Source organism: Callorhinus ursinus, unplaced genomic scaffold (assembly GCF_003265705.2).
Source record: "Callorhinus ursinus isolate GAN/ISIS: 27379988/994484 unplaced genomic scaffold, GSC_fseal_2.0 scaffold74, whole genome shotgun sequence".
Classification (NCBI taxonomy): domain Eukaryota; kingdom Metazoa; phylum Chordata; class Mammalia; order Carnivora; family Otariidae; genus Callorhinus; species Callorhinus ursinus.
In genome coordinates this window covers 1,750,409-1,776,634 of record NW_027397136.1, presented here as the reverse complement: position 1 = coordinate 1,776,634, position 26,226 = coordinate 1,750,409, and the positions used below count along the sequence as shown (strand labels likewise).

The 26,226-nt window shown below is 47.0% G+C and overlaps 1 protein-coding gene across 1 annotated transcript in view; it reads left to right on the top strand.

The window, feature by feature from the left end:
• Nucleotides 1-1,100: 1,100 nt before the first annotated feature.
• The window catches only part of CACNA1C (calcium voltage-gated channel subunit alpha1 C), a 649,850-nt gene continuing 624,724 nt past the window's right edge, over nucleotides 1,101-26,226 (top strand). Inside the window, exon 1 of the mRNA XM_073887000.1 lies at nucleotides 1,101-1,707. Coding sequence (XP_073743101.1) covers nucleotides 1,659-1,707 — 49 coding nt within the window. The 5' untranslated portion in view covers nucleotides 1,101-1,658. The remainder of the gene's footprint in view (nucleotides 1,708-26,226) is intronic.

The following is a 26,226-nucleotide window of genomic DNA, read 5'->3' as shown; positions in this document are numbered from 1 at the left end:
CGAGGCGGTCTGAGGGCAGGAAGGTACAGGTCTTCCCCCAGGAAGCTGTAGGCTCCCTGGCTAGGGCTGACGAAGGCCCACTCTAGAGCAGCCCGGGCCTGCAGGGGGTGCCCTGGAACTCGCTGTGGTTGCAGAGTGATGGAGAGAAATGTTTGCTTCTCCGGGAAGGAGAGGCGCTCAATAGATTCCTTCGGGAGTGGCAGAAATAATTAAGAGAAGTAGGTAAGGATATCCTAGTAGCACACGTGCTCGGCTGCCTCCAAGGAATTAGAAAACCGGGGTCTATTAATCTGTTCAGACATCTGGGCACCACCGCCTAGCCTACGAGGCCCCGCCTCTCCAGCCCTTTCTCTCTCTCTCTCTCTCTCTCTCTCTCTCCCCTCCCCTCTTCCCATCCTCGCCTCTACATGTCACTTCTACAACCGCTCTGATTATAATTGATCAAACAGAATCACGGAATCACGGCTCATTTTGCTGTTTTGTTCGGTGGCCCGATCTGCAAAGAGACTCTGGTAGTTGGGCAGATTGTATCCCCCCCCTCTTGGAATTCCGCTCACAGAGGCCTTCCCGACGTGGTCGGCCGCGCAGGGACGCGCGGGGGCCGCCCAGGATTACGAGGGCGGAGGGCCGGGGCCGGCGGGGTGGGGAGGGGGGCGCGGCGCCGGCGGCCGGGCGCGAGGGGGTGTGTCCGCGCCCCGGCCTGCCGGCGCCCCCCGCCCTCCTCCGGGGGCGCCCGGTGCGGCCCCCTCACCCCCGCCCCTCGGCCGGCCCGCCGCCTTGCCTCGCTCCCCTTGACGTCATGTGGGCAGCAGGCTGGCTGGCTGGCGCGGCCGAGGGCCCGAGCTGGTGCTCAACTTCGGGCTCAAGTCCGCGCAGTGCGCCCTGCGCCGTGCGCCCGGCTCCCCGCGCGCCGCCGCCGCCGCCACCGCCACATCTGGAAGCGTTCAGCGCGTCTGCCTCCAGCGCGCCGGGCGGGCGCGGGCAGGGGAGGGCGCGGGCGCGGCGCGGCGCGGCGGGGCTGGGCTGGGCGGCAGTGAGCGCGGCGCTCTCTCGCGCGCCCGGTGTCTCCCTCTCCCTGCCTCTGCAGAAACAGCTCCCTGCCAGAACGGCGCTCGGCGCGGCGCGGCCCGGAGCGGCGGCGGCGCCTCTTCCTGCTTGCTCGCCCTCAGGAGTTGCTGGATCTTTTTGACAGAGAAAAGCCGACAGGGGCCTCGGGGAGGACTGGCAACGAGCGGGCAGAGACGTTTCAGCCCCCCTGCTGGCCCGGGCGGACCCCTCTCCCCCCGTCCGGGGGTCCGCCGCTCCCCCACTCCCCTCCTTTCCGCCTCTTCTCGCTCTGCCTCTCTCGATTTATTTTTTCAAATGGTGTAGCCGCCAGAGGTGCGGTGCTAAATTCTTGGAAGGGGCCCGGATGTACTGAGGATGCATTACAATTTCACAAAAGGAGGCAGTAGTGGAAAGGAGCAGTTTTTGGTGTTTGATGCAATAATGGGAATCAGGTAATCATCAGAAGGGAAGAAGAAATACTGCAGATCCACGGCTTCCTTGAATTTTGCACGAAAGCCGACCTCGGAGGAGGGATTAATCCAGACCCGCTTGGGGGTGTTTTGCCATTTCTTCCTCTTCGTGGCTTCTCCTTTTAAAACAATTTTTGGTCAATGGTCAATGAGAACACGAGGATGTACATTCCAGAGGAAAACCATCAAGGTAAGGCTGGACCCCGCCGCCTCGCCGGGGCTCCAGCCCGGTCTCCCCGCCCTCTCCACCCCTCTCCCGCTCTCCCCTGCGCGCTCCCCGCGGCCCCCGGGCCGGTCCCTGCGGAGTTGCCCCGGGCTGCGTCCGCGAGGGGCGCCCGGCGGCGGGGCGCCTCGGTCTCGCCCAAGCGGCCGGGAGCCCGACGGGACCCGGGCCGGAGCCGCCCGCGAGCCGGAGCGGAAAATTCCCGCCCCTCCCCCTCCCCGTGCCCGGCTTCTCCAGAGCATGTGTTTCCTATGAATTTCCAGGCGAGGGGGAAAAGTTCCCCAAGTGTCTGCTCTGCCTCGCTTTCTCGCGTTTGCCTGGAAAGCCCAACTGCCCGGCCAGCGGCGCGGGGGGGTGGGGGGGAGGGGGCGCCGGCGCCGCCGAGCCCCGCGGGCTGGGGTCCGTCGCCTCGCCCGGGGCGCGGCTGGGAGCGCGCGCGCGCACCCCGCCCCAGGTCGGCCTCGCGCCCCGGGCCGCCGCCGGGCATCCCGCTTGCTGCCGGGCGCCCCTTCTCTCCGGCAGCGCGCTCCAGGTGGCGGGTGGGGGGCCTGGGATGCAGATGTGAGTCTCGGCGCCTCTCTCTCCCTCTTTCCCCGTCTCCCTCGCTCCCTCTCTCTCTTCCTCTCTCCCGGCTCCCTTTCTTCTCTCTCTCTTCCTCTCTCCCGGCTCCTTTTCTCTTCTCTCTCTCCCTCTTTCCCCGGGTCTCCCTCGGCTCACCTACACCCACCCACCTCTCTACTGCCATTGACCCCGGGTGCACCCACGCCCCGTGTGTTCTGATTCGCACCCACATGTGGGCTAGCACCTGAGGATGTAAGCAGTTAGAATTCGGGCGGTGTGTGGGCTTTGATTTTTCATGTTTTAAGGAAATAATGAAAGGGTGTGCCGAGCTCACAGGACTCCACACTGTTGCCCAGTGTTTTCCCAGCATCTCCATCCTGGGCATCAAGTGTCACCAGCTCCCCGCAGTGAGGGGGAAAGGCTTTCAGGTAACTCCCCACTTCTTGGAAACTTTCTCCCTCCCCCCCTCCCCTCATATTAACAAGTTATTATGTTTTGGCACTGCTCAGCAGCTCAGGTTATGATGGAGTGTGGAGGGATGGTCTTGCTGGAGTGTGGCAGCCTCCAGCTTCATCTCTGTCTTGTCTCCATGGCTTTCTCTGCCTCTTTTGGGTGTAGTCTTCCCTTTTTCTCTCCCAGTTTCCCAAGCCTCCCTGTTTACACTCCCTTTCAATTGCGTCCTTCTGAATACCTGTCGCTGTTAGTGCTGTTACTTCGTGGGGTACTTTAAGTGATTCTCTGAGGACCCCAGCCTGGTGGAGGGGTTGCCTCCTTGTCTCTTCTTTCCAGCCTCCTCCTCCTTCTGCTCCCATCTCCACCATTTGGGGACAGATCCCCTGTCCTTTAGAGCTACCTGCCTGGTCTCTGTCCATCCTGAAACTGATTTGGGGGCTAGCTGTCCCTCTGCTTTCCAGCTGGGGTGGCAGTGTGGGGATTTTGACCCCTCGGTAGAGAGAATTTTGTCAAGGGCCATGGGTTCTAGGGTGAGCCAGGGCTTTGTCATAAGGGCAGCTTCTGTCCCTGGATTTCTCTATGCCATGACCCCATCTGTCACCTGTTCCTCCGGTCCCCTTCCTAGCAGATGGAGCAGTGGATGCATTAGGAGGTTGAGGATGAGAGACACAAAGGAAAGGGTCATATTTGTGAAGAGTGGGGATGGATGTCTCCCCTCCAGGTTCTCAACTCAGCCTGAGCAGCCTTGAAGAGGAGAGCTCAGTAGTATTGTCCTTACTGTCACTAACAATGGCAGTATGCCGTGGCAAGAATTATTATTCACATAAGGATAATCTTCAATAGTTTGCCAGGTCCCCTCTTAGTGCGGGAGAAACCCCTCTTAGCCCCTTTCCTTTTTTTTTGCCCCTTTGTCCCCCGTCATTCCCTCCCCCCACCCCACAGAAATGCAGGGAGCAGACATTAAAAGTAGGAACACTGACCCTGGAGAGGTTTGTGAGAAAAATGGAGGGACAGGAGCGAGTGAGCCGTGGCCAGGAGCTCTGCCTTTCCAGCAACATGCCAACAAACACTATGGCAACCTGAATTCCAGTTCTCTCCCTTGAAGCTGCAGTGATTATATAATTCACAGGAGCAATTTTGCCTCCATTCCTGGATGCGGTGCTCAGGTGAAAGAGCACCAGGATCCCTGTCTCCCCTCCATTGCCCATTCCCCTGTCCTCAGTCACTGGCATTGCCCAGGGTTTTTTTCAAGGAGGAGAGAAAGAGGGTGATGGAGGTATGGAAGGCAGACCTGGAAAAGCACGAATATTTACAAGGAAGGGGTTGCTGTGGTTTAATAACCGAAGGGGTGATGAAACATAATTGGGGGTTAGAGTTTCAGGAGAGAGAGAGAGAGAGAGAAGAGAAGCCAAATGATTACCTCAGATCAGTGATGGTGACGAACCAAAGAGTGGAGAACCGAAAAAGTTGCCAGTGCAGGGCTTTACATTCTTCTCTTCCTGACAGATTTGAAGGCACTGAATGCATTGGCCCTTTCTCCCCAGCTTTTTGGTGGTGGTGGTGGTGGTGGTGGTGGTGGTGGTGGTGGTGGTGGTGTGTGTGTGTGTGTGTTGAGGGTTGAGGTATGGAGACCCGTGATCAGTGCACTGGAATAGTCTGAAGGTTCACTGAAGGACTGGCTTTTGACCCTGGGTTTCAGGCTGGGAGTGGCTCATGTGGGCCTTGTCTTACCTCTAGTGCCCTATCTGCTCTGGTCCCACGCCAACCTCCTACTTTTCTGGGCTGATTTTCCATTGCAGGCTCCAGCTAGCAAATGAGTTTCTTAATAGTCAACCATTTAGCAAATAAAACATCAGAATGTCCCTTATCTGCTGGAGACAAGGCAGAGGGGAGAAACATGTGTTCTGGGAGTGGAAGACACACTGTGCTTTTCTTTTAGCTACTTAGCAATACAGCAGAATAGTAATCATCATAATAAAGTAATAATAATAGTGATCACAGTTAACTCTCTTTACAAATGGTCATAGAACAGTGTCACTTGCACCTCAGCTTGTTCAGGCTTTAGAAAATGTGACATTAGCTTCTCTTTTTCTGGATACTGCGTGGAGGAAACTGGAGGAAAAGGGCTTTTGAGGCTCTAAATATCATTCCTAGTATTGCTCTGTTACTTTCCAGTGTATCAGAATAATACATAATAGACTATATTACAAGAACCAATTATTCATTATTTCTATAGAGCACACACTAAAAGTATTTAAGTCTGTGCACATGTGCATACACACACACACTGAATAAGGAAAATATATTTTATATTTTAGATTACACAAAAGATTAATGCACTTTGGGGACTCAGCAAGTTGTGGAGAGGAATATTGGTAATGCAGTCCCCTGAAACTGTTTGGACATTTCTACCTCATGTGAAGTGGACAATTGTTCTCTACTGGTAGATGTTCTAGGTATAGTAGTTTGCAAATGAAATGGTGAGCCATTAGCCCCTTCAACCATCTCTCAGAGTCTTGGTGATGACTTGAACTCTTACTGCAATTTTTTCTTTGACTTAAAACTGCCCTAGGTGGGTTCTTCTATGTATATAAGACCTTGGACTTATACTGAAGCACGCTGAATGAGGATTTCGAAGCCCTGCTGATCTTTGTGTCCTCACTTCTAGCAATGGTTCCTGCTCATTCCAGGCCCCTAATACATGACTGTATGAATGCCTGCCCGCCTGAACGAATGAATGCAGACTCAGGAAGACCTAAAGTGGATGTGCTTTCTACCTCTCCCAGTAGGTGGCGCTCCAGGGCTTAGGAGTCAGGAAAGGGGCACTCCCATTAGGTTTGGTGAAGAAAGCTATTGGGAGGTTTTGGAGAATTTCCTGTGTGCTGTGACTCTGATTATGCCCACACCTGTCCCAGTGCAGAGAATCCCAAAGACCAGTGCGTATTCCCATGCCACCACACACACCGGAGGACCCCCAGGGTGACTGAGTCCCTCAGGGACCTTGCCACTCTCTGGTAATGCAAACCCACTTTGGATTTCTCCCACTCTTGCACACTCTTACCTCAGACTTCTGTTTACTTCTTGCACAGACGGCATCCTACTGAGCCTTGAGGGAGCCTTTTGGGCGATTAGTCGAACTTGTTATGGCCGTATATTAATTTTCTCCCTGATTTACCATGGATGGTTTAGTAACCAGAGGGGCCAGGGGTTCCCAAGCCCAGTGGAGCATGAGGTGACCAGAAATTTGGGATTTGGAAACCCTAACCTATAGGGTTACAAAGCTTGCAGGCTCAAAGGCAAGAAGACATTTTCCTAACTTTATTAGGGAAAAAAACACAAAAACAACTGGGTACACTTCACAGCTGATTTCTGTTTATGAGTCTGGCTGGGCTCCTGCTGGGTAATGGCAGAAAAGCTCCCGAGACCCAGGTTAGGCAGTAACTGAGATTTGTTCTAATTTTCAGTGATGTTTTCCAGCCTTTCCTTCACTTGGCTTTCTTAGTTGTTGTGGCAAACTCTCTGAGGTCTGAGAAACCCTTGCCATGGTGTTTAGAAGGGGTGAATGAGTGCCCCATAGGGTCTTCTTCCTTTTCAGTAATTCCTGCTGCCTGGTGAGGCAGCCGTTTGTTAGGTGGTAGTGACAGGTCAGTCCGTGTCATCCCCATGCCTCCTTGCCGGACTCTGAAACCAATGCTCAGCATTCAAAAGCAGGAGACAATTTTATTTTCCGACACGGACTAAAGAAAGCGGATAGATTGTTTGGGGAGACACCTGAAGACTTAACAACAAGACAAATTAGTAAAATAATCATGCTGATTTAGTCTGTTTTGAGATCCCATCCTCACTGTTGCCTCCGTTAATGTTGGGCACTGGAGGAGAGCAGAAGACTGATGACAAAAAAGGCATGGGAATTGTTTTGCAAAATATCAGGTGCTAAATATTTAGCAACACGAGTGCTAAACATTCTGATAATGAAACAACACTCCAAGCCATGGCTGTCATTATTAAAATAATTTAGTAAACACCTGTTTACATGTACCTCAAGGTTGGATACTGTATAAAACAAGTAAAAGTGACAGGATCCCCCTGGGAAAATGGAATGATTTGCAGTGCCGTTTCAAAGCCAGGCCCGTAGACTAACTGAACCCATGGCAGAGAAAGCAAAATGGAGGGCTGAAGCGGTGAATGTGATTGTTTGAACGTAAAGTCCTGGTACTACGGGAGAGGTCTTCTGTGTGTCTTAATTCCCAGACGGGGTGCCTAGGTGTTCAAGACGAGGGCTTACTGACCCAATGGAGATGCAGGCCTGGAATGCTGCAGCAGCCCTTGCTTCTTTCCCTCTATGGTCAGGGGCCCTTGGAAGCAGCTGCTCGCCGCAAGAAGGGGCCCTTGGAAGCAGCTGCTCGCCGCAAGAAGGGAACTGGAGTGGAGTTTCAGGTTCCCAGGAGCCTTGGGACCCCTGAGAGCCTCACTGCCATTCTAGGCTGTGCTCTGTGTGGGTGAAAGCCCTGGAGGGCCTCCTAAAGAAGCAGAGCTGTGAAATGGCTGGGAGCTTCAGGGAGCCAGGCTGGTGGGAGAAGAGTGCAGGAAGAGGCCCAGATGACTGGGGGGGGGTGCGGGGGGGGGGCGGTGGGAATTTGGGGAACACGGTTACTACTTGCAGAAATTAAATTAAATTCAAGTGGTGATTTAAGGGACATGAGAACAGTTTGGGCCTGGAGCTCAGGAGTTGAAGAGAGATTGAAATAGGCCTTTACTTCCCCAGAGACCAAGGGAATGAAAGGAATAGTAAATTTGGCTTGGAGCAGAGGACGAGGAAAGGGTGGGTTGACTGGCAAGAAGCCAGGACCCTTCAGTTCCTCCCCTTCCAAGAACCCCACCAAACCATTGCTCTCCGTAACATGTTCACTTAAAAACATCTTCTGGCACCTGGTTTGTGTGTGTGTGTGTGTGCGTGCGCGTGTGCGGCATGCACGCTTGTGCTTGCTTGCGTGAGAGAGACAGAAAGGGTGGGGAGAGGGTGGTTCTAGATTCATGAACTTTGAAGCACTTGTCAAACAGACATAGAATAAATGTAATGTCTCTTTGGGAATTTACTTTCTAGGATCAGAGCAGTTTAAGGAACCTTAGGACAAACTCTGTTTCCAGTTGAGAAAACAGAGGCTCCTAAAGAGTCAGTCACTCAGGCAGTGATGTGACAGAGAGCAAGATCTTCAGGCTCTTTTTGCTCCTGCTTTCTCATGACCACATTTCGTATGTGTTAAACCCCGTATGAGGGCATTGCTTAGTGTTTCTGGAAAAATTTTGCTTACTAAACCTTTCACCCTCTTCTTATCCTCTCTCCAGTCCCGCCTTTGTACTGGCTTAAAATCATTGCTGAGATGAGGGATGTGGAAGCAGAGTGGGGGTGGGGTGGAGGTATCTATCATTGGAAAGGTTTAAAAATAATTGCTCGGACCGTAAAGTAAAAGTTCATACACGTCCACCAGGAGGTCCGGCAAAATTCAGATCACTATGCTGTCTGCAGACGGATATAGCTCCGAGCTGTTTTTATTTGCTTGCTCCCCTTCTGTCCCACTCTAGGCTCATTTCAGCCCCTGAGAGGGAGCAGGGTGGTGAGAGGTGAGGCTGTGCTGTAGGACTCCCCTTGGCGAACTGTCGGCAGTTCTTTGTGGACCAGCCAGCTTTGCGGTTGGCCAGGCCAGGGACACACATTAACTGCAGGGTAGAGACCAGGGCACATGTGGGTTGCAGCTGGCCAGAGGACAGGCTGCTGTGGACTCCACCTGAGTTGAAAGAACAAAGGCTTCTCCATGCTTCCTTGTCAGGGTCGGTCTCCTAGGACCCCTGCCCCTCACCCCATCCCTCTTCCCAGGAGACATTTAAATAAGGAGCAAGGGTTTAAAATCAGCCTAAGAAAGGAGTTCATCTAGGACCTGCTTCTGTCGTTCCCATCGTCCTTGAAGCGCTTGTTGGCTGCCTTGTTTGATGCTCATATACATGGAAAACGCGAAGGCTTTTGAGGCTGACTTGGTTTCTAGCTCTAAGACGGAGGCATGGGCTAGACTCACCCTTAGAGATGTGGCCTTTGAGATCCCTGGAGGAAACCACCCTTTCAGAATATAGTGTTGTGATAATCTCATGAAATATTCATGAGGGGGGTTCTTTTAATCCGCTTGGATACGCTCTCGGCATTGCCCGCTTGAACCTAGCTGAAAAGAAAATGAAATAATCTTGTGTCCTGTCCTTTAGAGAACCACGCCAAAATCCAGACAGTAAATGAATGTTCTCCGCATATAGCCTGTGGGCAGAAACGTTGGCTTGATTACTCAATTAAGCTGTGTTTACTTTGTGACCATTGTGTCATGTTCAGTCATTTACATTGTTTGTGTCCTTCCGAAATAATCCATGTTGGGCTGAAACCTTTCAAAGATGTTAGTTAGCAAAAGTAAGAAAAATAAATAAAGATAAATAAGGCTACAGCTAGAGAAGTGACTGGATCACATTCTTTGACTTGTTCTTTTTCTCTGAGAGTTTTGGAGGAATCAAGCCTTACATTTGTTCATCTCTAAAATGGAGATAAGAATCCTTAGCCAGTCAGCGTCACAGGGTAGCGGTGAGGCTCCGTATGGGAGAATGAGTGTAAATCACTGTGTGGATATCAATCATTCTCGTCAGAAGGCAGACCACTAGGGTTTGAAAAAGCAGGGCCATGAAACAACTTTCAAAGTGTTTCAGACAACTTTGTAGATGCTGTTGGATGGCTGACATAATTCAGAAGTTCAAGGATGGAAATGTAAAACAAAAAGAAACAGAGTCCGAGGTGGTCTGGCTGATACCAGAATAATCAAGGAAGTGAAAAATCAGTCCCGGTAGGCCTGGTATTGTGGCGTTCTTCACAACTGTCGACCAATGTGAGGCCAGTAGAATGCCAGGACTGGGGGACCATCTGGACTGCTGTTTCCCACCAGAGGGTCAGGCCCCGGGGACACAGGGCTTCCTTAGGCCCAGCAGCTGTCCACCTGTCCCTCCTTCATCTTCTCCCACTCACGGCACAAGGCTCCCTGCCTTCAGCCTAAGGTCCAAAGCCAAACTGGCCGGAAGTCCTTTGATGGTCCAAATATCTGGAAATAGGGCCACTGAGAGCAGGAAGGACACCACCTGGGCAAACAAACATCCCCTTGCTTTCTGGCATGAATTCCCCAAACCTAAATACAACTCCTCAGTGCAGAAGGACAGACTGCCTAGAAAATAAAACTTTGCTTCAAATGTAAACCTTGGCTTTGGAAAAGAAAATGAACTAAATATTTTTAATATAGTAGAGGTGTTGGAGGTTTATAGATAAAGAGAGGCAACAGTTCAATACAGCATTGAGACACATCACAATAAGAAAGGGCTTTAATTTCACATCTTAAGTGACAGATTAGATTTTAGTTTCCTAAAGCAGAAATAATCTCATCATTAAAAAGTGTGCTGGAAAATTTGTATTTAAGTTTGCACCTTGTTCCCCGCATTGTGTCCCTTCCCAGCCTCAGGTCCTATGATCTGTGGAGTCATCGTACTTTCATTTTTATTTTAAAAAATTAGTTATATTGAAATATAACTCCTTCCTTTTTCTATTTTTAGGATGGGGCAGGAGTGGTAACTACCACTTAATGCCTGGTGTGTCTCCAGCAATGTTCTTTGGGCTTCATGAGCTGAGTATCATTTTGTCCTTCTGTCAGTCCTGTGGGGCAGGTACTGACATTTTTCAGATGAGGAAACCGAGGACCAAGGATCTTGTGTATTGTGGCCGAGATCACCCAGACAGTATTGGAGCTGGGAATTAAATCCAGGTCTGTTAGACTTTCAGAGCATTTGTTCTTTCTTTCTCCATATGGGGAAGAGGAGAAAGAAGAACTCACTATCCATCCTTTTTGGGAAAAACTACTTTGGGCTAGCCTCATGGAAATTTGCCTGGATTTGCTCTGTGGAAACTCCAGCTTTTGTTGGTTGTGTGGAGTGGATAAGCAGCTGAACACTTGTTCCTCTTTGGGGAGCCCCGTTGTGGGGTCCCTCAGCATGCCCCTCCTCACAGTCCCATTCTCTAGCTATTCGTTTGTGCCCATGGTTTCTGCCTGGGTGCTCTTTGGTTCTTCAGCTCCCTCTGTAGACCTTAGTGGAAGACCTGGACTAGTCAGTCTTGGCTTTGGGATGACCACTCCTTGGCATGGCCTGACCTCACCACCCATTCTTGGTAATTCCTTCCTGGAAAATAGACAGTCTCCATCCTCAGACAAGATTCTGAGTTCAGGGGACCGCCCTTGTAAGCTGAGCTCCCTGGACTTCATGCATTTGTTTGTTTGTTTGTTTATTTTTAAATAACATCTTTGTGGAGCTATAATTCACATGCCATCGAATTCACTCTGTAAAGCATACAACTCAGTGGTGTTTAGTATTTTTACAGAGTCATGCAGTCGTCACCACAGTGTCATTCCTGCACATTTCATCACTCCAGAGAGAAACCCCCACCCACCGGCCGTCATTCTCCATTTCCCCCTCCCTTCAGCCCCGGTTATCATGCGTTTCCTTTCTGTCTCTATGGATTTTTCATGCATTATTGTGAACAATAATAATTCTATAATTGGAGCTCATCTGTGTAGTCTAGCTATTGGCAGCACATCTCACGCATTTCAGAGCTAGGTATGTCGTGACAATCTGTATGATAGATGATTCAGTTGAAAGGAAGCACAAGATAAGTTAGGGACTTGGGTGTCATTTGGAGGTGAGATTAAGCACTTTCAGTTATGGAAAGAATGGTTTTAAGATTTATTTCTTTTAACTGTCTCACGAAAGCTAAGTCTACAAGTCCCCTCTATTGATAGTCGAAGATGTGAATGATGACCTTTACGATTTTTTTTATTGTGGTAACAGAATTTGCCATTTTAACCATTCTCACCTATTACAATTCAGTGGCATTAATTTACAGCGTTGTACAACATGGCCGCTACTTACTTCCAAACTTTTTCGTCACTCTGAACAGCAACTCCGTAACCACGAAGCAATAGCTCCCATTCCTCCCTCTCCCCAGACTCTGGTAACATCTGATCTACTTTCTATCTCAATGAATGTGCCTATTGTAGATATTTCATTTAAGTGGAATCATACAGTATTTGGCCTTTTGTGCCTGGCTTATTTCACTGAGTGTGTTTTCACTCAGTGAAATAGTGGGTGTCAGAATTCCTTCCTTTTCATGACGGAATAATATTCCATTGCGAGTATATACCTCATTTTATTTATTGTTTCATCCGTGGATGGACACTTGGGTTGTGAATACATCTGGCTCATAATGCTGCTGTGGACCTTGGGATACACGTATCTGCTTGAATCCTCGTTTTCACTTCTGTGTATATACCTAGGAGTGAAATTGCTGGGTCTGAATTATGACTTTTTAGCTCTCAGAGCCCATTTCCTTGTGTGGCTCCCCAAGTTTGAATCTTATACAGAGGAGAGTATAGTATTAGGAAGTTCCATTGTGTCAGTAATGAGAATCTAGTATTTTCTCTGGGCTCCCAGTGCCTATATCAGAAATTTGACTCTAATTGTGTGTTTAACAATTTAGCAGCTGTCTTTTGATGCTGCCTCCATTCCAAAAAAATAATGAAGTTTTCTAGATCTAGTTCAGCGTTTACCTCTGTGCCGACTGGGCTTTGTGACTTGACAGGAAATGGGTGTTTGGCAAGACAAAGCTATTTAGTCTGTCTGTTTCCGTCTCTCCGTCTGCCTGTCTGTCTAGTCCAGGGGCACCCACGCCTGCGGAGAGCGGGATCCAGTCTGACAACCATAAGGACCTGGGAGAGCATGACTCCCCCTGCTGTGTGGTTGGGCCGCGTCCTCCTCAGTGGCTGCTGTGCATCTGCCCTGGTGGAAGGGCAGTGTGGCTTGCTTGATGGGGTGTCTGTCTCCCAGCTTTGGAGCTGCCTGGGGGGAAAGCCATGTTCTCAGACTCTTGGCTATGCCTCACACCATTTGAAGTCTAGACAAGGGAGGAAAAAAAAGTATGATGGAAAAGAAACAGGGGAGAGAATCAGGAAAAGAGGGAGGAGAGTAAGAGAGAAGGGAGTGGATAAGCCAGGGGAAATTTTTAACACTTGATGGATCTGTGCTGGGGATTAATGACCCAATTAATGATCAGGACGCTTCTTTCCAATCTTGGGGTGGCTTTTGTTTTTGGTAATTGTTTTACCTAGAAGTCATAATATCACCTTACATTTTGATTGTTTAAAATACCTTTTACGTCTTTTTCATGTCTACTACTTTAACCCTTCTTCAAAAAAAAAAAATCCATCAAAGTCGTGGGACAGTGGTGGTATTCCCAGTTTTTCAGATGAAGAAAGGTGGACTCAGAGAATTTGAACAACTTGCCTGGTTAGGGAAGGAAAAAAAACTCATCAGTTTTATTTTTTTGGAAAATATTGTATGTTAGACTTTGAGCCCGTGCATCTTTTTGCCCCATACCAAGCTCTCTGATTAGTGGGTTCAGCCTGGCCATGAATATGTGTGTGTGTGTGTGTGTGTGTGTGTGTGTGTGTGTGTGTGTGTGTGTGTGTTTCTTTCTCAGATTAGCAGAGGTCAGTACGCTAAGACAAAGGTGCAGGTCACTTTGAAGACCAGTACACTTGGGCTTAATCCAACTATGAGCACATAATTCCCTTGTAGCCTCTGTCTTCACATCCCCTCCCTGGTCATGCTTACAGGTGTGTTTTGGCCACCGTCCAGAGCTAAAATGTTGCGTAGTGTTTCTCCAAGGTCAGAACCTCTGCTGTCATGTCTGGATGGCCAGGTCAGCCTGGGGTTCCAAGCTCCAATCCAAGGGGATTACAGTGACTCAGATCTCATATTTGGTCTGCAGTGGATAGGATCTTGTGGCTCTGTTTTTCAGTTATTTAATAGGCAGAAATTTTGACCTATGCCCAGCTGTTTGAAAGATCAGGAGATAAGAAGCCTTTTCCTAAGATAAGTTAACTGTGAAATGTCCCTGAAATGGGGTGTCTCATGCCAATTGTGATGAAAATAATTTTAAGTTGTTTTTTTCCCCTTTCCAGAATTTGGATGGTTGGTCATTCACAGAAAGTTATGAGCATCTGTTATCTGTAAGGCAATTTGCTCTTGGGATCTCTAGATTCAAGGAGACCTTCAAGATCACAGGCTCTCAATTGTCCCTTCCTTTAGGGAGTATATAGTCTAGTAGGAGGTAAGGTACACACCCACGTTCACAGATACAACTATAAAATACAAGGCAGAATATGCTTGATGTTAGAGGGAGGTAAAGATGAAAGGCTTACAGGTTTACAGAAGGAGGGTGACACAATTAGATGGAATAAGTGGAGAAAGCATGTATAAAGATGATGACAAAGCTGAATCTTGAAGGGTGGACATAAATGGGGTAGAGAGGAGGGATGTACATTCCCAACAGAAAGAATGGTATAGTCAGTAATATGTTGAAAGGCATATGCATTGGATTTTAAAGGAAGAGTGTGTTGAATTGGATTAAAGCGTAGGTTATATAGGGGGAGAAGTGAGAGAAGGTTGGGGTGGCAGGAAAGGGATAACATGCGGAGAGCCCTTGTGTCAGGCTGAAGAGCTTGCATCCCATTTGGTAGGCATTGGAGGGCCATTGATAGTGTTTGAGTGAAGAGTGTTGTGGTCAGAGCTGCTCTTCCAGAAGATTAGGGAGGCAGTGGGGTAAAGGCTGAGATGGGGGTGCTAAGACTGCAGGTGGGGTACAGTTCTGAGGCCATAGTCCAGGCATGAGAGGGAAGAAGGGCTTTTCTTAACAGAAGCCAGAGGGCAAGGGAACCCTTTGCTGTTGTCTAGGTGGGAAGGATAGAGGGTGGATTTGGAGGGTAAATTGAAGATACCCAGCATATGTGCAGAGTTAGAGTTCATTTAGAGGTGATATTTGAAGCTGTGGAAATGATGAAATTATTCGGGAGAGGGAACAGAGAGAAAAAAAAATGATGAAGGGGCTGAAGATGGAGCCTTTACATTCAAAGGACAAGAAGGGGATGCAATGGAGCGAGTGGAGCCAGAATGGTCAGAGAGGTAGAAGAGCCTTCCTACACAGGGCCATGGAGGGCAAGAAGACCATCACTATCAGTATTGAGTGGAAAAGGGGGTAGGGAAGATGGGAACTGAGAAAACCTTACTAGATTTGATGATTTGGGTGTCAACAGCAGACCTTGAGAATGGGCTCAGAGTGATCATTGTGTAGTCAGTGAGGCTACACAGTGCTGAGGCGTGGCAGGGTGTGATGGGAGGCACATGTGGACCACTCAAGAGTTTTGACTGAAGGAGAAAAGAAGAGATGGATTTGTTGGCACATGAGAGACTGGACATTGAAGTAGGGGGGCTTGATGAATCAGATCTGGAAGAAGGCAGTAGGTAGTGGGGTGAGGGACAGGAGCGGGAGGTTTAACCTTAGCCAAGGAGGTACAATTCAGAGATAGACCAACAGTGAGCAGAGGATGAGAAAATATAGAGTGGTGGTGGGGGAAGCTGAAAAAGGAGATATTATGGATCTCTGGGATGGCAGGGCTGGATCCTGAGACAGGTGAGGGCAGTTGTAGTATAGTCTGAGCTTGAAGACACAGGAGGAAGTAGCAGTCAGTAGAAAATACTATGGGACATCCCAAAGATATCAGTAAGGGTTCCTAAGTCTCAGAGGGAATGCGGTTGAGGTCAGGAAGCATGAGTTAGGGTCCAGCAGTGATTAGCAGTCCTAGAGAAAGGTTCCCCAGAACTTAGTTTGCTGAAGTGAGATGGGCACTAACTAAGTCAAGGGGGCAGAGAGAAGTGAAGTTAGAGCTGGTGTGGGAGAATGGAGGTGGTTGCCTAGGATGATCGAGGTGCATGGAAGTCCTAGGACACATACTTTTAGTAGGATACGTGAGTCTGAATCTTCTAGCCTGCCTCTGTTCACATAGATTATTCATCAGAATAGCTGGTTGGCCACTTGAGGGCTGAGTGGATGTACAGAAGAGCAGGTGGACTTTCTTTGGGGAACACAAGAACAGGAGAAGATGGCAAGCAGGGGTGGTGGCAGTGTAAGAAGTGTAGGTAGAGGATGGTGGGCTAGGATGCATGTGTGTGGAAGGGTAGGTGAATGGAGACAAAATATACTGAAGTTTTCACAATTTGGCTTCCTGAGAACTTTCTGGGCACTGACACCAAAGCAGAGAGCCCATGTTCCAGAGACCTGAGGTCATGTTCAAGACAAGGATGGAAGGAAGCGGGTGACATCAGGACAGGTGTACAGGTGGACATCAAACATCAGGTTGTCACAGACTGTCTTGGGCATCATGGACAAGGAGCTTGCACTGCTGGCCTCGGTCATGGTTCAACAGTGGATAGGAGTGTTCTGGACAATTCAGATGAGAAGTGCCAGCCTAAGGGTGGTTACCTAGAGAATGACCTACCTGCAGGACCTGCCCACTCCTGTCTTCTCACGTTCCCTATCCACACCAAACAAGCTTCCCAGCCTATGATATTGGTTCTCTGGAGAACTGGTTAGCCTTTGTGGAGTGTTAAGATCTATGATTTTATATCATTATAATTATATCAGTATATCAAATTCCTGAGAACAGAACATTTTATTATTTTTTCTTTATCCCCTCCCTCTCATAACCTCATAACAAAAATATTACAAACCACTGGAAAATCTCAGGTTGGATCCCATTTGAGCTTTGCAATGCCTAGATTTGCTGGCCATCAAGAAAAATATGATATCCTGAATATTTAATGAAAGGATGTAAATTTTTGGTGCCAAGAACATAACAGTCTTTCAATGCCATGGAAGTATGCTCTGCTGGGTACTGCTTGGTACAAGAAAGAGTTAATCATCAGGAGGTACCCTCAGGCTCTATCCCAGTCCTTGTCATGTGTGCAGGGACTCCAGTAAGAGGTCTGGCAGGCATCATCTGTGGACTGGAAAGCCTTGCCCAGAGGCAGTGGGAGGGGCAGTGGCTACAAAGGCCTGGTGATTTGAGTAGGGGAAGCTATGCCCCTGCACTTCCACTCAGGTTCTCTGCACTGACCACCATGGTGAAATGTATAGACAGTCCAGTGGTCCCAAGTCCTGCCCTTTCTCTCTGGCTCCTTGCACCTATACATCCCCACCTCTTCACTAGACCTGACCTTAGTGTGGGATAGCCCCAGGGACAGGGGTGAAGCCTTTACTGGGAAGCACATTTTTCTCTACCTTTCTTAGCCAGGGAAGTGGCACCAGTTGCCTGTCTGTCTGTCCAGAAACCTCTGGGAATTGGCATGACCAGTCCTGTGGCTACTGTTTCACCCGGTCTGGTCTCATCTGAGAAACCATTTGCCGAGTTTGGCCTCATTCTGGAGAACCTCAAAGAAAAGATCCTGAAGAAGAAAATGACCATAAAAAATGTTCTTGAGTTGGATGAGGGAATGGAACAGGCCTGGTGTCTCCGAGAGGTAGGCACAGCTCTTCTTGGAGACATCCACAGATAGCACCGTGTGTAGTCATGTTTATGCACAGTTGGCCCAGGGACAGGCACACATCAGTGCCTCCTGAGGAGTTACAATTAGTTCATGGTCCATTTGAAAGAGAGAGGATAAAGTGGCAGCAAAGGTCATCTAACTTGTGTTTTTCAGACCCAGAAGTAAATGAACAGAAATTCTAAACCAAAGACTTAAGGAAATGTTCCTCTAACACTTGGGGGCCAAATACTTATAAGTTCTTTGACAACGATCTCCATGTAGTGTGTGTATGTATGTATGTGCATGTGTGTGTGAGAGAGAAGAGGCAGAGGGGAGGAGAGAGCGGAGTGCCTTCATTTGAAACCTCTGAAAGATACCATGTCATCACAAGGTGCGGGCATATCTGGGCACAAGGAGACCTGTGTTTAGATGGACTTCAGCCTCTTGCTTTGGAACCTTGGTTGGATCATTTAACTTCCCTATGTCTGAGGATCTGCATCTGCTACCACCCTGACCCTCCCTCCCCCATTATGAGTCCGTTAATTCTTGGGGTGCCTGCATGGCTAAGTTAGGCATCTGCCTTCAGCTCAGGTCATGATCTCCAGGTCCTAGGATTGAGTCCTGAGTCGAGCTCCCTGCTCAGTGGGAAGTTTGCTTCTCCCTCTCTCTCTGCCCCTCCCCCCTGCTCGTGCTCTCTCTCTCTCAAATAAATTAATAAAATCTTTTTTTTTTAAAATAGAATCCACTTATTCTTTTAGCCTCATTGATAAATGACAACTACTTGAATATTTCATAGGGATTAATTGGAATACAGCGGGAGAAAACTTTTTTGTGTCTAGTCATTTATGTACTGTCAGGTGCACAGGGAAATTGTAGTGTAGGCTCAAATGCATAAAGAATATTGCTGAGCCAGGTTTTCTCTAAGAAAGAATGTCTTGGGGTGGTGAAGGAAGAATATAAGACAACTCTGCTCTGTGACTTCAAAAATAGTACCAGAGAGAAAGGGCTTTGGGCTTTAAAGGCACGGGGATGTCTTGTGTTTCCTTGGCCTTGAGAGGGGGGTCTTGAACTGGAGATGCTGTATTTTACATACTGTAGATGTGACAAAGAATTCAGATCTGCTCCCAAGGAAGTCTTTTTGAGGAAGCTCTATTTCATCTCTCATTCTCTTCCTTCCTTCTAGGTTTCTTTCCTTAGTATTGAAGCACATATTTTGTAGTTCTTTTCAGTTCTTCAGTCTTTGTTTGACATTGTCTCTTTTCCTTTTGAGTTCACTCATGAATAATGGCAGGTACAAAATTCTGTATTAGTTCTATTCCTTCAGCAATTTGAAGATATTCCATTTTCTTCTGGACTCTATTGTTGCTGATGAAAAGTCTGCTGTAAGTCTGAATCACTCTTCTGACTTTTTGACCTTAGTGTTACGCAGTTTTACAATGTTGAGTTCATACATAATTTTTTTAAAAATCCTGCTTGAGACTTGGTGGGATGCTTCAGTCTACAGATTCATATTGTTCTCCAGTCTGGAAAATTCTCAGTCATTTTCAGATACTGCCTCTCTCCTAGTCTTTCTATTTTATTCTTCTGGAACTCTGTTATTAAAATATATTGGTCTTTGGGCGCCTGGGTGGCTCAGTTGGTTAAGCGACTGCCTTTGGCTCAGGTCATGATCCCGGAGTCCCACATCGGGCTCCCGGCTCAGCAGGGAGCCTGCTTCTCCCTCTGACCCTTTCATGCTGTTTCTCACTCCCTCTCAAATAAATAATAAAACCTTTAAAAAATAAAATAAAATATATTGGTCTTTGTCATTGTACATGTTCTCTTAAATGCACTTTCATATCTTATATTTCATTATCCCTTTTTGTTACATTCTGGGTAATTTCTTCAGCTCTATCTTCCAATTCACAGTTTTTTCTTCATTTCTTTCTTTTTTAAAATAATTTTTTTATTATGTTATATCAGTCACCATATAGTACATTATTAGTTTTTGATGTAGTCTTCATTTCTTTCTAAAGTGCTGTTTAACCTTTATTTTTTAAAAGATTTATTTATTTATTTGAGAGAGAGAATAAGAGGAGAAGCACAGGAAGAGGGAGAGAATCCTTAAGCAGATTCCCCGCTGAGCAGGGAGCCCAACGTGGGGCTTGATCCTGGGATCCCAAGATCATGACCTGAGCTGAAATCAAGAGTCAGATGCCTAACTGCCTGACCACCCAGGTGCCCCTGTTTAACCTTTAAATGCATTTTTATTTTTAATGGCTATTTTATTTGTAAAAGTTCTATTTTCTTTCTCAAATTTTTTGGTTTTTTTCATAGTGTATTTTTTTCCCTTTTGGTTTCTATTCCATATTTTAGATTTTTAATAATTTAAAAATATATAAATTCTATAAATATATATAGTTTATAAATATAAAATATTTATAGTCTATTTAAAATTATTTTATCTACTTCAGCCCTTGGGGAATGATTATCCTGTTTCTGGTATCTACTACTTTCACTGGTGATGGATCATTTCCTTTTGTGGCATATAAATTTTGAGAGTGAGTCCATCTTCTTTGTGAATTTTTTTCCCATGAGGTTCTAAGCACCCTGAGTTATGGAGGTGTTGCAATAGTGCTGTTTTGCATTTGGTGGTTTCAGTGGTCCAGAAACAGTTTTTGATACTTGCTTCTTGACTTGAAGTGCCCACAGCATACTGGTACTTTAATTATCGTGAGAAAAAAATGTTCAGACCCAGAATCTCAGAGATCAGTGGAATATGTATATGTAATGAACTGACTCCTACAAATAGGAAACATTTTAATTTTTCTACCATTGCTGCATTCAGACTCTCTCAGTTGGATCTCCCTTCCCTGTTCTTTCACATTCTCTCAGGCCTGTCTTTGCTTTCCACTCACATTCAGTTATTAGAATAGTCTCATTTCAATAATTAGGACTCATGTTGTAAATATTAAAGAAGTCCATAGACTACTTCAGGCCTTATGCCTGGCTTTCACATTTGTATGGAGAAGTGTCATGACCTATTTTTTCCCCTTCTTCTAGTTCTTCCATTTCTTGCCTACTCTGGGCTTCCAGGATTAGGGCAGAGGAGAGGGACTCAGAGGAAGTAGGGCTCAAGTCTCTCTCCTTGGTGCTGCTTCTTGTCTGACATTGGCTGGCCGTCATATTCTCTGCTATGGTAGTCATCTCAACACTGTCTCTTTCTTTCTGTGGGTCCTTTGACGGCCTCGCTGGGGTCCTTTGTAGCACACAGTTCCCTGATGTGGGTGATGTGGCATCTCCCAGATGTTTTGTGAATCTCACAGCCTCTTTATGCTGAGGTGGCCCTTGTGGGCGAGTCTTTACAGTGGCTTGAATCCAGCCAATTCATGTCATGTCAGTGTCATCCACTCAGCCCAGTAAAGGCTGTTGTATTTAGTTAAAATTTGGAGTTGCAGGCTGCTTCCCATTTGTTGCCCTTTCTCCTTACCCCATCTACATAACTGCCCCAGTTCTCCTGGAGAATTCTTGAAGCAGGAAGCAGGCCCTGTCCCTTGGTTTTTGTGTGCACCGTCCAGACTCTAAAAGACATGGGTCAGCGCTTTCCCGAGAGTAGCCCTCTGCTCTGGTACATGGGGGTGGGCATATAGGTACTGTCCCTTAGTAGGCATCAGGCTGGGGGGTGACAGCTGGTCTTTTTATCGCAGGCACTCCAGTCTCAAGAGATGCTCCTCTTGGCTCACCTCCCTTGGCTTTAGGGGGAGGGTTGGGGAAGCACACTCCACCACAGCTACCTCCAGGACTCCAGTTTCTAGTCCTCTGCTTATGTAGGCTAGATAGGGTGGTGAAGGGGAGGGTCAAAAGACCAGTTTGGATACCTCTTAGTTTTGTAACACAGTATCTATCCAGTGCCTTTGTTGTTTGAGGGGTACTTCTCATTTATTGTTCTTAGGTTTGGGGCTTCAGCTGGAATTCTGAGACAACAGGAAAAGTGCCAGTCAGCTTCTCCTTATCTCTTCCTTGGGAGGGTGGGCAGAGATTTTAACCTGGGTTTTTTACTGGGGAGCAGTTTTTCCAGGTTCTTGGCTTTTTCCCAAGGCCTCGGTTTCCACTCTTGGCTTTGTGGGGGTCCCCTAGCTCCATCTCCTGCCGTGTGGATGTTGAAGCCCCAGCTCTGGGCCCACAGCCTCCACGGCCAGCCCAGCTGTAGTGCCTCAGCTCATTACTCAGCTTTAAGTTCTCTCTTCCTCCCTGGAACTGAGGAATCCCCTTTCTTTGTGTCAGCTGATATTGTTCAGCATTTCTCTGCATCGTAAAAACAGTGAATTCGGTTTAAGCTTGGCCTGCCTTATTGCCAGAACTGGAAATTTGCATCTGTGTTTTATAGACCACTAAAAATAATTCTACTTCCATCACAAAGATGTGAGGGCAGATGAAATCATGGATGTGGACATGCTTGGAGAGTTTTGACCCATTTATGAGGAAGGGATTATTATAAATATACCTCTGCCTGGTTTGTAAATCATTCTCCCTTGAGCTGGTCCTTTAGTAAAACTATATTTATAAGCGAAACTGTCAGAAACCAAAGTGACATGATGCTATTTAATAGTTTACCTCCTTTAACTATCACCTCCCATTTATGCCACCTAATGATTTCCAGTCTGCCCTTTGGGACTTACTCAGGTAGAGTATTTTAAACTCTCTGGATGTCAGTCTATTATTTCTTCTTTTTAATATCATAAAATGTAAGGGGCATATATTAAGTATACATTAAAATATACGTTTGGTACATTAGATATCTGTTAGGTATGTTAGGTATATTCCAGATGTATCAACCTGACTCATTCTGCTTTCTTTACTTAGGGAACGAAAGATGGGTCAGACTATCAATCATCAATCAATTAATGTTAAGTGAGTGCTTGCTTTGATTTTGGCACTATAATAGCCACTTGGCAGAGGGCATAAACAAGCATAACCAGTTTTGACAGCCATGTATGAACTGTCTAGCAGATACCAGATAGACACAATGCTCAATGTATGGAGGAATAAAACAAATGGGCGTCTGCCCTCCTGGAGCTTACAGTGGAGCCACTGGCTGAATTGCATTAGAATTTCTCAGAGGTGGCAACGTGGTACATTGTTATCACCATACTTGTTTGGTAAGTGAGTGAATCTTTCAGACTCTAGAAGTCTCGCTCAGTTTTTTTTTTTTTTTTTTACAGAACTCTAGTATACAGACTGATACCATAATCCCATCAGGGATAAATTAAAACAGAACAAAACAAAAGCCTAGTCCAGGATTTGAGCAACTTTTGGTATAAAGGGGTCAAACATAGTATGAAAGATGATTTTATGGGGTTTGGTTGCCATCTCTGGGTCATCTCCCCTTTCTGTGCTCTTTCCATTGCACATCACTCTAAGGGATCCAGAGCTCTTTGCTTTTTACCTCTCCTTCCCTCCGGCAGAACATGCTCACAGAAGAAGGGCTCGGGTGCCCGGCAGAGTCGTGCGGCACTGCCCTCGTTCATCCTGGCCATTGTGGTGTGTCTTGGGTGAGCTCTGCTGTCCCTAGAGGCCAAATTCAGCCAGAGGGTGGGAAGAGAATCGTTTCTTCAAAGATGCAGTGAAGAGCTGCTCCGGAAGGAACAGGGCCACGAGGACCCGCTCAGAGGGAGACTGGAATCAACTGTTTCTATTTTTCTGTAAATTTAAGTCATTTTTATATCCTTTCTGAAGCATTAGCATGTCCAGCCTTTTGTCTAATTGTGAAGTGAAAGATTTTATGTCTTTTGAAGGAATTCTAGACATCAGCAAATTAAATTCAGGAGGAATTATTAAGACTAAAAGCATCCTATAGGTGATTTTACTGAGCTTATGGTTCCAGATTAAATCAGGTAAAGGATGCAGCTCTGATGACAATAGGCTTCAGGTCCCGTGCTCGTTCAGGACTGGTTATGGCTGGCTGGACTGCCGTGTGTTGAAGAGGAGGCTAACTGTTGCCCAAGCTGGGGGAAAGAGTGCAGCGACTGATTCGTTGATGTCTGCCACAGCCTCAGCACGGAGGGCGGACGTGCAGCACACCTACTGTTCCGGCTGTTCCTGGTAGAGTTGGACAGGTGCTTAGGTTGTACTTTAATAGCCAGCTGATTCAGTCACTTTTGTCAAACAAACAGCTCAACAACAATGACAAAAAAGTCTGTTGAAATATGTGTTTGGTATAATGAAGAAAAAAAAGAAAAAACCCATTTTATAAACTCTGTTTTTCATTTTTTTAAATTCAGGTAGGTTGGTAAATCATAGACAAATTTTGAAAGGTGAATTAAATGTGAGAGCTTCTAATTTCTGGTTTAACTTTCCTGGAGGAGTCACTAGATGGTACTTTATGATTTTATTATAGTGTCTTTCTAAATATTTTTCAAAGCATTTCGCACATATTATCTCATTTTATTCTCACTTGATCCCTGTGACAGATTTGTTTCTAGTGCATAGACGGGGAAACTGGTGCTCAGACATGATCTGGCTTGCCAAAGGTGGTCAGAAGCAGCTGAGGGGTTGGCCCCCTTCGTTTGTACCATAAAATTTCTGTGACCCCCAGGAGATTTCTACCCAGCTGATTATTGTTGATACACTCTCTCAGGGGCAGGAGACTGCTGGGGCAGTGACTCAAAATAGTGTCTATTCCCTGCTTAAGAGGTTGTCCTGTCAGCAGTAGGCTGATGAACTAGACCCCACTGCTTCGGTAAAATACTCTGGGGTTTATAGGATGGAAAATTTTGTTTGGAAATGAAAATAGCCCATAGTCATTTGTACCCTGAAGTTGTCAGCTGATGCTGTCTGAGTCACCCCTCACTGTCTTCTGGCACCCTCGGGGGGCCTCACTGTGGTCCACCTAGAGTGGTCTGAGCGTGGCCATATTTGGCTTTCTAGAGCTTGTTGGCTTTGGAAGTGCCTTTCAACCTGCCAACACCCAAGTGGGGACCCGGATCAAGTCATGCATTTAAATGGCCAGGCAGCAGAAAGAGCTCAAGTGGAGACATCCAAGGGATGTGGGGCCATTTACTTAACATAAATCAGCTCTCTGAGCGTGAGTGTCTTAATGCATTCCTTCAGTTATAAACAGTTTAGCCTCATGACAGCCAACATCTTCTCACCCCCACTCTCCCTAGCCCAGACTGCAACCGGGAACTTTGATGATTGCAAGGGATGGTAAGGAGGCCCTTCTGAAGAATAATAAGCTATCGTTTATCAGAACCTTCCTGCTGGAGTGTTTGCACTCAGTGGGTGCAGGCAGTCTTCCTCCATCCTTGCTCATGGCTCCCAGTGGGCGCTTTGGGGTGTGCTTCACCCAATCTCATTTAATCCTCACTTCCCATTTATGGGGTAGGGACTCCTGTTATCCCAGTTGCACAGAAAAGACAACCGAAGTTCCAAAGCCTAAGTCATTTACCTAAGGTCGACAGCTGGTAAGCGGTGGAGCTGGAATTTGAACACGGGCAGCCTGTTTTGTGAGCCCCTGGTCTTAAAAAGTCCTGCCATGATCCTCTTGTTTCTTTTCTAATTTGGATGGTTTATTGTTGGGCTCTTGAGATTTTTCTTGGTAGCTTGAAGAGTAGCCTGTATGCTGGCACAAGGAGCCTGGGGATCTGCTCAGACCTCCCCTAGCAGGAGCAAAATTCGAGTTAAGAATGCGTGTTGTCTCGGAAGTAGTGTCAGCATAAGGGCCTTGTCTAAACCTCAGATTTAGGAGAGCAGAGCCAGGGTGTGAGAGTCTTGGTCTGTTCCCCGGGAGCGGGTCTGCCAGGCCTCTGTACCATGGAGCACTAATAGGCAGGGAGTCCATTTTGGTATGAACAGGGGTTGGTATATTTAGAAAGAATCTCTAGGGACTGTCGTGTGTGTTTATCTGCATGCTCAGAGATAAAAGTCAGGGAGTGGGTCAGTAAGAAAATGCTTGCGTTGACATCCAGTTGACATGATGGCTCTTTCCCAGGGATGCAGGGCAGCCTGATACAGAGGGCCTATTTTAGGGTCTTTATCAGTTTGGAATTGTCACTGTCTGCACTGCAGTAAAACGAGCCTAGCCTGGCTCTGCCTTTCCTGACTGGGAAAAATCTCATCACACAGCCTTGTCTTAGACTCAGTCTTTGCCCAGCACGCTTACACGTTGTGGAACTCTTTAATTTCTCACTCCAAGCCAGCCGCAGGGGCAACCTTCTGATTCGCTATCTAATTTAGGGCAGAAACTTGCAGAGCTGTGTCAAGAGGGGCTGTTTTCACTTCTGGATTTATACATGCTTAATGTTCTTGCTTTGAATACATTCCAAGAGGACACAGTAAATAAGGGAGTATGCACACATAGCTCACTTGGAGTCTGCTGCTTTTGGGGATAAACCACATTTATTTTCTCCCTCCCCTGCGCTCCCTCTCTTCTTCCTTCCCTTCCCTCCCCTCCCTTCTCTTTCCCTCCCTTAAATCTCTTCTCCTTTCCTTTCCTCTTCTCTCTTTCCAATATATTTTTCATTTATTAGAGCAGTTTTCTAAGGGGTAGGAAAGAGCAACAGATATTACATCTTTAGCATCATATATTCTGCAGTCATGAAATTATTCGCCCCTGGCTTTTCTTCCAAGTTCGATTCCCATTTATCTTAGAATCAAATATACTGCTATTGGGACCATTGCTGATTTCTGTAAGATGACTCAATTAAAAAAAGCTCTTGCTTTATATAATGAGACTTCTTATGTGGGCCACCTATGAAGAAGGCCCAGGAAACGTCCCACTCTCGCTACATGCAGCTATCACATTTGAAGGACATGGGGTTTTGCTCTATAGTACTTTCCACTGAAAGGGAAATCATGGACCAACCACCCATGGAACCTAGCAAAAGGGACAGAAGTACTGACTAGGGCAAGACAAACTCACGATCTGGAACAGATTCTAAGCTAAGAAAAGCTATTGTGTTGCGAACTAGCTCGAGTTTCATGTTTAGCAACAAGGCTGACTGATGTTTA